The sequence below is a fragment of the Camelus bactrianus genome, chromosome 19 (assembly GCF_048773025.1).
Source record: "Camelus bactrianus isolate YW-2024 breed Bactrian camel chromosome 19, ASM4877302v1, whole genome shotgun sequence".
NCBI lineage: Eukaryota > Metazoa > Chordata > Mammalia > Artiodactyla > Camelidae > Camelus > Camelus bactrianus.
The window spans coordinates 3,573,866-3,587,290 of NC_133557.1; the positions used below are offsets into that span (position 1 = coordinate 3,573,866).

Consider the following 13,425-nt stretch of genomic DNA (forward strand, 5'->3'; position numbering starts at 1 on the left):
CTGTTAAATGACAAGCATCAAGGAAAAGTTGTAGGAAAGAGTGGTCTTCTAGATTTTCACAAGTGACGATGATGGAGAAACTACTGAGGGCTTGGAATGAGGCAATTCTAAGACAACCTCAACACTGAAACAGCGCAGGGTGTTCCCTCTTCAGTCTCTGTAATCACACTTAATGCTGATGGGGCTGCACTGCATGTTGGCCACCGTGACAGCACTGTTGTTCTGAAAGGATGCCAATAATAAGAATTGAGGAAAATTGGATTTTTTGAAATTAAGGAAGCAGCTTATTTTAGCCTTTCATTCAAGTTGTCAAAGACATCGCACAGGAGGCCACACAGACAGTTGCAAACCCTTCATTCTACTCAGAAAACAATTTAAATGGTCATTTGACGGTTATTGACTATCTGTTCTTTGCAAAGCAAATGAACAAAGCCTGAAATTAGTCTGGGCTGGTGGAAAAGTCGTATGCTTAAATAGCTTTTAAAGTATAAAAAAATGGATAAATTCGGAAAGGCGGATGATTTCTTGCTTGGGGAAATGAGGGAACTTTTGGAGGTGGGAATTTGGGAGGTTGCTTTTAAGAATTAATAGGACATGATTATGTGACATAGCTAGAAGAGACATGTGGATGTGTGTGAACAAAGAACAGGGATACATCCAGATTGGCTAAGTGAGGAGGCAGGTTGGGGCCAAAACTAAAGGCGGACATTAGTAATTTCAACACAGTTCTTTAGATAGTGAATAGGAATTCAGCCTTTATGAACAAAATAGTAATATGATCAAAGCTGCCATTTGGGGAGATTAATCTAGATGAAGAAGGGAGCTGAGGGGCGAAGAAATTCAGTAGGAAGTTACTAAAAACCCTAGGTGTTGAGGAATGAGAGAAGTTGTAAAAGAGAAGGGAACTTCCAAGACAGGGTAGAATTCATAGTTTTTAATCAACAGATTGGATGTGGAAGCAAATGAGATGGTGCAGAACAAGATGACCCCACGGTTTAGTGGCTGTTATGTATGGTTAAAATAAACAGGGGAGACAGGTGCAGGAAGGGTTTTTATTTTTAATTAATTGCATACAGTGTGCATGTGGGCCATTTGTTTAACTGAAAATCTAAGAGGAAGAACCAGTGCTTAGGAGAAGGGCGGTCAAGGCTGAAGTTATGGATTTGAGAATGATATGCGGAGTTAGAAATTAAAGGCATGTGATGAAATGAAACAGCTAAGGGAAAATACACATAAAGAACATTCTTCTAATAGATGTTGAAAAATAAATGTCTTTCCCTTTTTGAACTGCTTTCCGGGAAGCTCATTGTTAAATTTCAAACCCAATAACATTAGTGTCCTTTAGTTTAAGTTTTCTGACATAATGTTTCTCTTGTGCTCTATCTTGAAAATTTACCCCTCCTCAATTAAGACTTGGGCTTTGAGTAGTTTGTATAGTATTTTTGAAATACTATATATTTCATGGATTTCAAGATGCACAGTTTTTCCCACATTTTAACATCGCTGAAATGGAGATGTGTCTTACAATCATGGATGATGTGTCATAGTTTAACTGGCAGCATGCTTTCATTCTTTGCAGTATATGAACTAATTGTGCATGTTATAATCAATGGTGTTCTGGATTTGATGAAATATGGTACTTCCTGACAGGTTTCCCTATCTTGTCAATCTGGTTTCTTTCCCATGAAGCTTTTCATCCTCCCAAAAGGGGATGAACAGTCTACTTAGGACAGAAGTACCGCCCTGTAGGGGCATTCCAATCAGTCACGAATGGGAAGCTGAATGTCCTTTCTGGGCTGATAGGAGGGAGACAGATAAGAGTTGAGATTCAAGTGCCCTGATCCCCAGATTCGAACAAAAAGTCCTGGGGGAGGGAGAAGCAAGATGTAGCAGGACCCACATAGGTTTGGGGCTTGGTAAATGGCAGGCTTGCTCCTTGCTTCTTGGAACACAGCTCTAGAAAATTATAAGCCTCTTGGAGAACCCCCCCAGGATGTTGGAACAATATGGCACTAGCAACTGACAAATGGCTGAGGGGGCATTTAAACAGATGGACCTGGGTTAGCACCTCTGGTTCTCCCTCAAAGGTTCAGAAGTTTCTGCATATCCTAGAAGAATGCCAGAATTAACTGAGTCCAGGGTGAAGAGTCTGCTAAACAGAGATCTTGAGACCCTGGGGTGGAAGAGCCCAACTTACAGGGCTGCAGTACAGGGCAGTTGGGCCAGGGGAGGCCAGAAGTTCCTCCTATCACCGGGGGGGACAAAGGAGCTTTCAGACACACTCAGAGGCCGGCTGGGGAAAGAAGCAGGGAGATCTCCTAATGGGGAGGAAACCCTGATTGGGGGTTTGAGAGTTTGAAGTAATTGAATATGCCTGTGAAAATCAAGGTTTTTAGAATTTTTTTTTAAGCAGGAAGAGACCAAGTGAGTAACTTTCATTGGCAAGACTTTTTTTTTTTCCCTCATAGTAAGTGAGAATGCAGGATTTGAGTGCAATATGAACTTATAACTGAAAATAAACACATCTTTTTGTTGTACATTTGAGCTGTGTATTCATTTTAACCCTATTACAATGGATTCTTCTGAGGACTAAGATGTCTAAAGTACTGAAAGTAATCTGAGTTAAAGAAAAAAAAAAAACTGGACGTGGGTATAAGACTGGAAGATAGAGGTATTTATGGTAGTGCAGGAGGATGAAGGCCAGAGAAGAAATGATCAGAAAAACGGGAAAGAGGGAACTCTAATTTGAAAAGATCTATGCACCCCAATGTTCATAGCAGCACTATATACAACAGCCAAGACATGGAAACAACCTAAATGTCCATCAACAGAGGACTGAATAAAGAAGCTGTGGTATATTTATACAATGGAATTACTCAGTCATATAAAAATAAGGCAATGCCATTTGCAGTAACATGGGTAGACCTGGAGATTGTCATTCTAAGTGAAGTAAGCTAGAAAGGGAAAGAAAAATACTGTATGACATCACTCATATGTGGAATCTAAAAAAAAAAAAAAAGAAGAAAAGAAAAGAAAAAAAGACACTAATGAACTTATCTACAAAACAGAAACAGACTCACAGACATAGTAAACAATCTTATGGTTACCACGGGAGAAAGGGAGAGCGAAGGGATAAATTGGGAATTGGAGACGTGCAAAGAAAGACTAACTACTATATATAAAATAGGTAAAAAACAAATTTTTTCTGTATAGCAGAGGGAACTATTTTCAATATCTTCTAGTAACCTATAATGAAAAAAATATGAAAATGAATATATTTATGTATATGTATGACCGAAATGTTATACTACACATCAGAAATTGACACATTGTAACTGACTATACTTCAACTAAAAAAAAAGAAGAAAAGAAAAATGGGAAGACTAGAAGTGCCGCTCAGAAGCAGAGCAAAGAGGGGGTGAGTGATGGATTCAGTCAAGGGCTACTGAATTGTGGGCTCAGTTGCGCGCGTGGAAGAAGCGGTTTGATTTGGTGAGGAGGAGTCATTTGGAGTCTTTGAAAACTGGCTGTCCCAATGCAGTGCCATTTTAATAGCCATAATTTTTCATGGGATGTTTGTTAGTACTGAAAAATACATCACCTAACTCCACTGTCTTACAGATAAGGAAATCTGGAACCAGAGAAATTTCACAGAAGCCAGTTCAAATGATAAATATGAGAGAAAAAAAAATTATTTTACTTTGGGAGTCAACCAGAATCAGCCTGTTTTGTGCCATTTGGGAGAAAAGCATCCTGCATAAGGCCCCTCTGAAAACAATGACGAGATCATTTATGAAAAAGGCAAACGTTTGCTAGAAACCATCCTCCCAAGCAAATACTCTGACAGCCGTTCCATGTGTTTTAATTTTTTATTAGAGAAGTCGGAAGTTTAATCTCAATATTGAGGGTAACATAATTCTCTCTGCTTTGTTCAGAGGAACACACAGAATCAATCTGTACAAGCATATACAACAATTCTGTAGGTGCTTTGTGTCCTAAATCAGTAATCTGATTGGTTGTAGACTTCCCGGTTTCCATGCGCTCCTCTGGGCGTTGGGGCATGGCTCCATCCCCAGGGGGTACTTTTTCATGCACTGTCTGTAACACAACTACAGCAGGCTTAAAGACCATGCAAATTAACACTGTAGCAAATTGTCTTGATATTTAACAGACATAAAAAGGTTATTTCCTGATATGAAATTCTGAAAATCTGCATAAATATTTTTGTGTAAAATTAAATTAGTTATGTATTTTCTTTCCGAAACTAGAACTTGAAGTATCAAGAATGCCCACATAATTCATATACACATATATATAGACTTTTTCATTACGCTAAAAGTCTGGGTAGTCAAATTATATTCTGTGCCATACGTTTACTTAACCAGTATTTATTTGCATTAGGTTAACTGTGTATGGGTTAGTCGTAATTGGTGCTTGTGTATCATGCAAACGTAGTTCTAGAATTCCTGGTTACTAATCTTGTCATGTGGCAATACTTAGATGATCTTGCTCTCTAACGGTGTGAATTAGGAGCATAAATACTTCATACATGGTCACATTGACAAACATTGTCCAATAACCACTGCACAATCTTGATGGTGTTAAGAGTGAACTGTTAATATCTGGAATCTGCAGAAGCAATTCCTAGAAAGCAATGTCGATGTCAACTTTCATAAATGTGCCTAACAGAGTTCTTCTTTGAGCACTGATGGGTTTTGGCACGGGTACACGGTTCTATTTTTCTATTGCTCTAGTAATTTCCACAACTGTTACAGGAAATTAGCTTCTTATGGCATGGTGGAGACATGGCACTTACTGATGAGGTAACTTGGATGCAGAAAATTCCCCCAAATTATTTGTCTAGCAGATCATCACTTTTGCTGATAAATTTGTAGACAGAGTTCCCCCCCCCCCAGTGCATGCACTTGCTGTGACATTGCTAATGCACTATTTTTTGCTGCGGCTCAAACACATCCTAATGCATCACAAAGCAGAGGTGTTAACATCAAGCTCATTGACTTGTGACGGTATTTGACAGCAAACATGTTTAAGAGGTATGATCAATGGTTAAACTCTGCCTTACTGGACTCGTAATTTTTGTGGATCGGTAGCTACTTTGGGTTGGCCAGGAAATTCAGAATGTTTCAGAGAAGTATGTTAAGTCTCTGTGGTTCCAGGTTACATCTTATCTACACATAAAGGAGACACAAAAGACATCAGCTTTCTTCCATGGAATTTGTGCTCGGAAGCTGGGAGTGATCTTCTGATGCTGCGGTCCTGCTGGTTCAGTTTGTGTCCTGGAGTTTCACACAACTGTTGCTGGTCTGCGGTCCATCTCGGCTTCCAATTTCACCATCTGCTGCATCTCCTTCGCCTGTAACATCAGACATGTGACCTTACATGTTGAAATCCTCTCCTGAAGGCACATAGCAAACCCTCCCTCTCTTCCCTTATCAATCTGATGCTTATCACTATGTCCTGGCTACTCAAAAGTGTGGTCCCCAGACCAAGCAGCATCACCATCGCCTGGGACTTTGTGAAAAATGCAGACTCTGGGACTCGGAAACTGCATTTAAATAAGATCCCCAGGAAATTCACATTAAAGTCTGAGAAGGTCTGGTCTACACGGTACCAGGAAAACCAGTTGAGAAGAGGCTACTACGCCTACCATTCGTAGGTTATCTCATGTCAAACTGATTTAGTTTCTACAGATCAACATGTTGCCCTGACTGTGTGTAGATAATCTGATCACTTTTAGAATATGTGTCGCTGATGCACAATTTATTTCCCAGAGCCTGAACTTTAATTAAAAGTAACTCCCTAAGAATTTCACTGGTGGAGGAGTTTAGGTGGGAGCCTATCACACTGGCTTGGTTGGAGTACACAGCAAACAGAACGTTACAGGAATATGTAGGGTTTCTGGAATGCTGTTGTCCAAAAACTATCCTTACAGGCTCTCACTTCTCTGGGGTAAATCATTTTTTAATGGGCCACCCGGAGAATTAAGCCACTGTGAATTCAATCTCATGAATGAAGATTGTCACGAAGACAATTAGCTGGTTTGGGAGGTGGAAAGACGTCAGATGGGGGCAGGTTCTGGTGATAAATCATTGCTTGGTGATATAGGGACAATCAATTAGCTCACATCAATGTTTACGTTCCAACTGGTGTATCTTTTGGAGGAAGATACTCTTTCAGTGACACATCAGTTTGAAAGAAAGGACATTTAAAAACAGAAACATGGATATATAAAGATAAAACTCAGAGGAGGACTCTGATGTGCTCTGACGTTACTATTCACGTCTACTTAGGTATTCCACCTAAATGCAAGGTCAGTGGGAGGATTCGGTCAACTCTGCAGGTCATACTGCGAGCATCTAGACATCCCAAGTGAAGTCCTGCTACAAGATTAGTTTAACCCACAGACCTCAGAGTGATTTCCTTCTTACTTACTGTTATTTTTATAGTGCGACTTTACATTTCATTTTGGTGACAATCGATATAATAACACCAAAGATTATAACCTTCTGCTTACGTGTGGGGTGGACAGTTCCCCCTACCCAGATATTTTTAATGCCTGAAATATAATAATGCTCTACTAGAGAAATGAAGAAATGGAGAAAAATATACAAACATGAAACTATGACACAAACAGTATTCATAAGAGATGACAGTGAAACATTATTAGCACTGGAAATTAAATAATTTGATGTTCAGCAAATAGCAATAAAGGATTCCCTATGCTCCCCCACCCCTTTAGCATTTAAAGACAACATTGCACAGAGTTTAGAAAGAAGAATCATCTGACACAGGGTGACCATTCGTTCGTCCCTACTGGCCAGGGACGGTTCCGATTTATGTTTGTGGTCCTGGCCATTATGAACAGCTTCCCCTTTCACTTTCAAAACTATCCTGTTAAGACAATAAATTATATGGTCACCTGACTTATGAGGGGTGATGAGGGCCCCTGGCAGACCAGACCTAACAGAACGCATGACAAGAGTCATCATATAATGACAAGTCTAATGTCTCTGTGCGCAGACCGTAACTGTCATTAAAAGCCACCAATGAACTTTGACTGGGGTGCTTTAAAAATTAAAGGCCATCATATTAATGTTTGTAAACGATCTGACTCTGTGACCCAGTCTTAGTGTGGTCGGTCCAAATGACAACCATATGTCACTGTTTTTGATACCTGGCTACGTCTTCATTAGCATGACTTGGGTTTCCCAGGTCTGCAGTTGGAAAGGCAGCTAAAACCCCATGAGAAATAACTGTCTCGAGATTTTGGATATTTCTGTTCAAAGATTACATCAGAAATCCAAGCATCAAGCAGTCAAACTTTTAAATCCAAACCCCTGAGATATTAACTAGTCGTGACCAGATGTGAATTGCCAAAGCATCGAGAATACTGACATCGTTGAGCAGGAAAGCAATGTCTTGCTTATCAGAGTTTCAGTCCTACCTTGCATTTGGGACACTGCATGACAGGATTTCAAAAGCTGTTTGTACAAAAATAGTAATGTCAAAATTGAGTCATACATACAAAACAAAGAAAATAAATGAATACTGAAGTGAATTTGAGAAATGAATGCAAAACCATAATACAGAAAAGCAAAAAGCTAAGAATAAAACATATATTCAACCATCAGTGACAAAATTCCCCCGAGTTGATCTCAACAGAAAAAAAAAAAAAAAAAAGAACAACAGAACAAACAACCAATGCCTATTAGCCCAGACTGTGCCTCTGGTTTGTGGCCGTTAAGTGGCAAGCCCTCCCTTCAGCTAAAGACCCCTCACTTCTCTTTAGTAAAAGATAAAACTGATGACAGAAATCAATTTTTAAAATTTGGGTGTGACAGGAATGACGCTATTCACGTTTGGAAGGGTGCATGTCAAGACGGATGAGATACTGTGTGGCTGGGAGGTCTATGGGGAAACAGCAGGAAAAAAAATTCCTAACCTTTGCAATTTTAAATGAATAATTGGCTGACCAAGTAGGCAAGGCCATTAGGAGGCTTTAAAAGGACGTATGAGGTTAAGATTCAGAATCAGGACCAAGGTACATTCAAACTTGAGTTGTTTCTGCCAACGCTCTCAATATGGTCTAATTAATCAAGTAGATTTATCCCGTGATTTGCTTTGGGGTGGCTGGGAGAACTTACAGACGCAGGGTCACAAGAAGTAAGAAAACTTAAAGGGAAATACTATGGAGCAATTAATTTATTCTGGGCTTAAAAATAGGAAAAAAGTCTTGATTTTCAACAATAGTTTGGGAGACTGTCATATAAGTTTGGGATTCTCTGGAGACAGGAAACTTGTTTTCTGCCAATGAAATGTTTAAGTGGTCCTGAAGGGAGCTCTCAAATGATTCCAGACCTTGCCGATTATGAAGGAAGAAACAGTCACTGCGTCTTTTGCCCTGTATCTTGGACAGTGTTGTAACAGACCGAGTAACTGCATTGAGAGGTCTCTGACCTTCAAATTCCAAAAAAAGTGTACAAGAAAGATCTGAGATTGAATTTGTCATAAAATAGGCCATATTAATAAAGCAAAGCTTAACACAGAAGTTCAAGTCCAAATTATACATTTGCTGGAAGCATCAAGATATCTTGAATTTTTTTTTTCATTGAATCTCATTAAATCTTCATCAAATCTCAAGGCTTCTCATGTTCTTTCCTAAGCTTCTGTGACTCAAAGCATCAGCTGTGGGTGGTAGACATTACTTGTGACACACTGAAAGGCATTATATGAATTTTTGGAACAAAAAGCTACTATCCTCCAGATGTGGTCCAACCAATATTCACTAATCCAATATTTCCGTGCAGGAACTGTGGTGCAGTTTGAGTTACACATGTATTAGGATAAAAGCCCAAGGTGATCTATTTACTTTTATTATGTACTTCAGCTCTGAAGCTAAAAGCGCTAGGTAACTGTATTCTCTAGCTCTGATATGCACCACTACTGCAGCGATGAGTAATTTTTAGCACATTTACATTCTTTAGTCAAACTTGTTGCTAAGCAACACAACGATTTCTAAGTAGTTCTTAATTTAGTTAACTGAAATATAATTGCGCCTTACCTTCATTGTGCCTTCTTCTAAGGCATCTTTATCCATACCCACTACTGAGTCACTGAACTGGATTCTAATGTTTTGAAGATGGTGGCTCTACCTTTACCTATGTTCCCATTTTACCCCCAAGGAACACTTTCTGAGAAATGCTTTAAGAGCAAAAACATTGGTACTGAAATGTGACGGACCTATGAGTTGGTCAAATGAGTTGGACCCTGTGGGACAATAAATACTTATTGTCCCTTTGGGGATCCCTGGACTGTTCATGAGTAGAAGCATTTAGCTGGAAAGGAAATGGGAAACATAACTCAGAAGTATGTTGATGAATAAAACTTCTGTCAACCAAAAAGTAAAGAATCGGAAACCAGAAGTTGGATTTGTTTGCTACCCAATTGCAATACAAAAAAAAAAAAAATTATGGTTTTGTTTTACTTTCTCCAGGGTACTTTTTAGTATAATTTTCATTTAAGTGTTCTTTGGTGGAAGCCATTTACTCTGAAAAAATATACCTTAAATGGGATTACTTTATATATGAAAGGAACTAGGAAAGAATAATGCTGGACAAGTATGCATTTCAGCAAAACCTTTTTACAGCTTTCAGGTTGAAGTGAATTATCTAGAAATAATACCTAAAGAGGTGCATTTGAAATGAGACAGACTGAAATTTTAACTGCTGCTGAGGGTCATTTTGCCATATAAGCCAGGGGTACTTCCATCAAATTGAGATTAGATCTTGGATGGCCGGTGGGCTGTATGTAGCCCAGCTGGGATGGAGTCCATCTATCTGTACTGCACTCGAGGTAAACATACATTTACCTTGGTGTTGGTATACGCCCGATAGCTACTAAACAGTTGGATTTTGGATAACTCTCATTTGTGCAAATGTTTCAATTTAGCGTTTAGCACCAAGAGTATGGTACCCACTCACATTCTGTGGTTTGTAGAGTTAATGGGCAGCTCATGCCTTTAGATTTTGCTTGAAGCCCTAAGAAGGTGTTATAACCTCGTTTTTAGATTGAGGTTGAAAATAGGTGGTTTGTCTCATTTGCTTTTAAATACAATACCACTTGTCTCTAGGGTGCAAATGCTAAAACTCTAGATGACAAAGGAGAAATAATTTGTAACCTGTTTTCTCCTCCTCTCAGTAATGTCCTTCTTAGAATCCTCATAGTCCAAACAAATCATGACTTCTGATTCTTCACTGCCCCCCTCCAGCCACATTCCTCTCCCTCTTCCAAAAAGAATACTTTCTATTCTTGCGAGGTGACATGGGAAAAATACAGCCATGGCACCAAATGTTTCCAACCACCTTTCCATGCTACCACTCAGGCCACTGGCTTTAGCAGAGGGGCACTGTGGGCCACTGCATTTGTCTCCCCAAGCTGTCTGGCTGCCAACACCTTTTTATGCTTTTTAGGAGAAATACCTGTTCGTTCTGTTTTTCTAAGAATTCTAGGTGCTCAAGTTGGACTTTTTTCAACTGATCCATTTCTTTGGACTGCTTCATTGCGAGCTGTAAAAAAAAATTTAATTTAAAAAATTAAATTTCTGATCAACTTTGGGTTGTAATTTTAAAACGTATGGATGAAGAAGGTTGGTAGTTTGCAATTTAAGTGAGGGATGTAATAATAATAAAAGAGAAGAAAGGAAAACAGCCTGAAAACTGGGAGAGTTCAAACCTGTATTTTTTACTGGCATGGTAATTCCTGCCAAAATCTTAGAATACAAGAGTGCTCGTGCACGAATAAAATCTGGCTTCATTTTCTGTATAAAATGGTGCCAAATAATTATCTTGAAGATTTTTAGTAAGACATTACTTTAGCTTTCAGGGAGCAGAGAAGAGAAGCTAGAATGTTTAATGTACGGAAAAATCAAATTAAGCAAATCAGCTGGAGGTCTGATATCCAAGCATGAGATATTGTTCACAGTTTTATTTTTTTAAAGGAAAAGTGCCCAAAAAATTATAAAATACTTACACGCTTTCTTTCTTCCAGAAACTTTTTAGTGTTGCTGCTGTTTAACTCCCTGACTCGCCTAAAAGTAACAGGTACAAACGACAGTTGGTAATGACATCGAATGGAATTAACATGACATCATTAAATAAGAAAGAGTTATATTCCATTTAATTATCTGGATGGGATTATCACTTTCTTTCCCTAATTTATTTTGAGGAATGTTGAAATACACAAGGTACAGAAAAAAAAAAAAAAAGATCTGTGTACCCGTCACTCAGACTAATCCATGTTAATGTTTTATCATGTTTGTCAAGTTTTTAAAGGAGATAAAGTGTTGCAGATCTAATTAAAGCCCCTTTTTGTATTCCTCCTGACTCCATTCCCCTCCTTTCTTTCTCTCCAGAGATGACCACCATTCCCATTCTAAATTTGATGTGGGGCTTCCCATCCATGTTTTAATATTTTTATTATATATGGATGTATTCATATGTAATACACACAAGTCCTTCTCAAACTTTCACATGCACATGAATCACATGGAAACACATTCAAACACACAGATTGCTGGGCCCACCCCCAGAGGGTCTGATTCAGTGGGTCTGGGGTGGGCCTGAGATTCTGCATTTCTAACAAGCTCCCAGGGGATGCTGATGCTGCTGGACAATATACATTGTTTTGTATGGTTTCCAAATGAACCTACATGGCAACATTTTCTGGGTTTCTTTCTATATCTTATCCCTTAGCCTTGTCATTTAGAGAGATAGCTATGCTTCAAACTATTCCATTATTTTCATGTGTTCTATTGATTTTTCCATTGATGAACAGACTACAGTGTTTTCATTTTGCCATTAATAAAAAGGAGGTTATTGCTCAACAATGCACAATGGTCTGGTGCACAGGGTCCAGTGGTGCTTGGAACGCTGCTGACTAAATACACAGAGTGTAGAACAGACCTTCTTGTGCATGTGAGCAAAGGTTTCTCCAGGTTGGTAGGGAATGAAAACCTTCAACTTGACTCCAAAGCACCTGTCCTAATTTTCACTCCCATCTGTGATGTCTGGGTGGTACCCTTTCTCCACATCTCCACCCACTCTTGTTACTATCAGACCTTTACTTTTCTGTGAATTGGTTGGTTTTTTGAAATGGCATCAGACTGTTGTTTTAACTCACATTTCCCTGATTCCTGGTGAGGTGGAATGCTTTTCATGACCGGATCGAATTTCTGTAATAGTTACAGGGCTATACAGATAGGTTTTCTCTTTCTTTTTTACAGGCATAGCCGTTCTAACAGAGATGAAGTGATACCTCATTGTGGTTTTGATATGCATTCCCTGATGATGAGCAATGCTGGGCACCTTTTCTATGACTGTTGGCCATCTGTACATCTTCTTGAGAAAAATGTCTATTCAGGTCCTCTGCCCATTTTTAAATTAGATTATTTGTGGGTTTTTTTTTTTTTTTTGCTATTGATTTCTATGAGTTCCTTATATATTTCTGATATTAACCCCTTATCTGACATATGGTTTGCAAATATTTTCTCCCAACTGGTAGGCTGCCTCTTCATTTTGCTGCATATTTCTCTTCCTGTGTACTTTAGCCACCTTCCACACATTGATAAATGGTGTTTGCACTGTCATTCAGTTATAAATAGCATGTCACTTATGTTGAAATGTCTTGTTTGACCCAAGAATAGAAGTATTTGTCAGGTTCTGCCTGTCTTTCTTAGCTCTCTGATGATACATTTTTAATTTTATTTCTCAGTAGTGTGATAAAGTGGATACACACAGTGTGTGTGTTTAAAAAAGGTAACCATGTGGCATAGAAAAATTAATTTCTAAAAAAAAATTTGTAGATGTTTCAGAATCACCTAACCACTGGATACTGGATACAGAGTTATAATAAACAAGTATATTAAATCAAAATAAAAAAAATTATATAAAAAGCTTTTCTAGCTAGGTTATCAGTAGCTCGTAATTTAAAATAATTTGACCTGAACTGGGCTGAAGTCCACTTTGCAACATATTTGAAAAATATGATGAAGAGCTATTTAATCATTAGCACATTTATCATGTTGAATTCTATATTTCAGTTTGGATGGTCTAAAATAGTTTATTGAGGTTTTATCATGGCATGAATCATGTTTTCTGAGCTGAAGTGGACAATGTTATTTCCACCTACACGAGGCTGTTAAACAAAGTTCTTTGTTTGAGAATAACGTCCAGAGGACGGCACTTTGTTTAAATAAGTAAGAGCCAGGCAACTACTACAACATGATCGTGTAAATGAGCATTGACTAAACTGAGGAATAACCTCCCTAGGGAGACATAAATGATGCTCCATGTTTATTGGGGAATTTCTTGGCCAAAGTGTTGCAAAGGCAATTCATTTCCAGGTCAA

The 13,425-nt window shown here is 38.6% G+C and overlaps 1 protein-coding gene across 5 annotated transcripts in view; it reads right to left on the bottom strand.

The window, feature by feature from the left end:
- Nucleotides 1–3,855: 3,855 nt before the first annotated feature.
- Nucleotides 3,856–13,425, bottom strand: part of PLCB4 (phospholipase C beta 4) — a 384,175-nt gene continuing 374,605 nt past the window's right edge. For 4 of the 5 annotated variants that reach the window (XM_074346931.1, XM_074346929.1, XM_074346928.1 and 1 more), the window contains 4 exons: nt 11,050–11,107; nt 10,500–10,586; nt 7,466–7,502; nt 3,856–5,374 (listed from right to left, as the gene is read on the bottom strand). In XM_074346931.1, coding sequence (XP_074203032.1) covers nt 5,286–5,374; nt 7,466–7,502; nt 10,500–10,586; nt 11,050–11,107 — 271 coding nt within the window. In that variant the 3' untranslated portion in view covers nt 3,856–5,285. The remainder of the gene's footprint in view (nt 5,375–7,465; nt 7,503–10,499; nt 10,587–11,049; nt 11,108–13,425) is intronic. The other variant, XM_074346932.1, reaches the window with a different exon arrangement.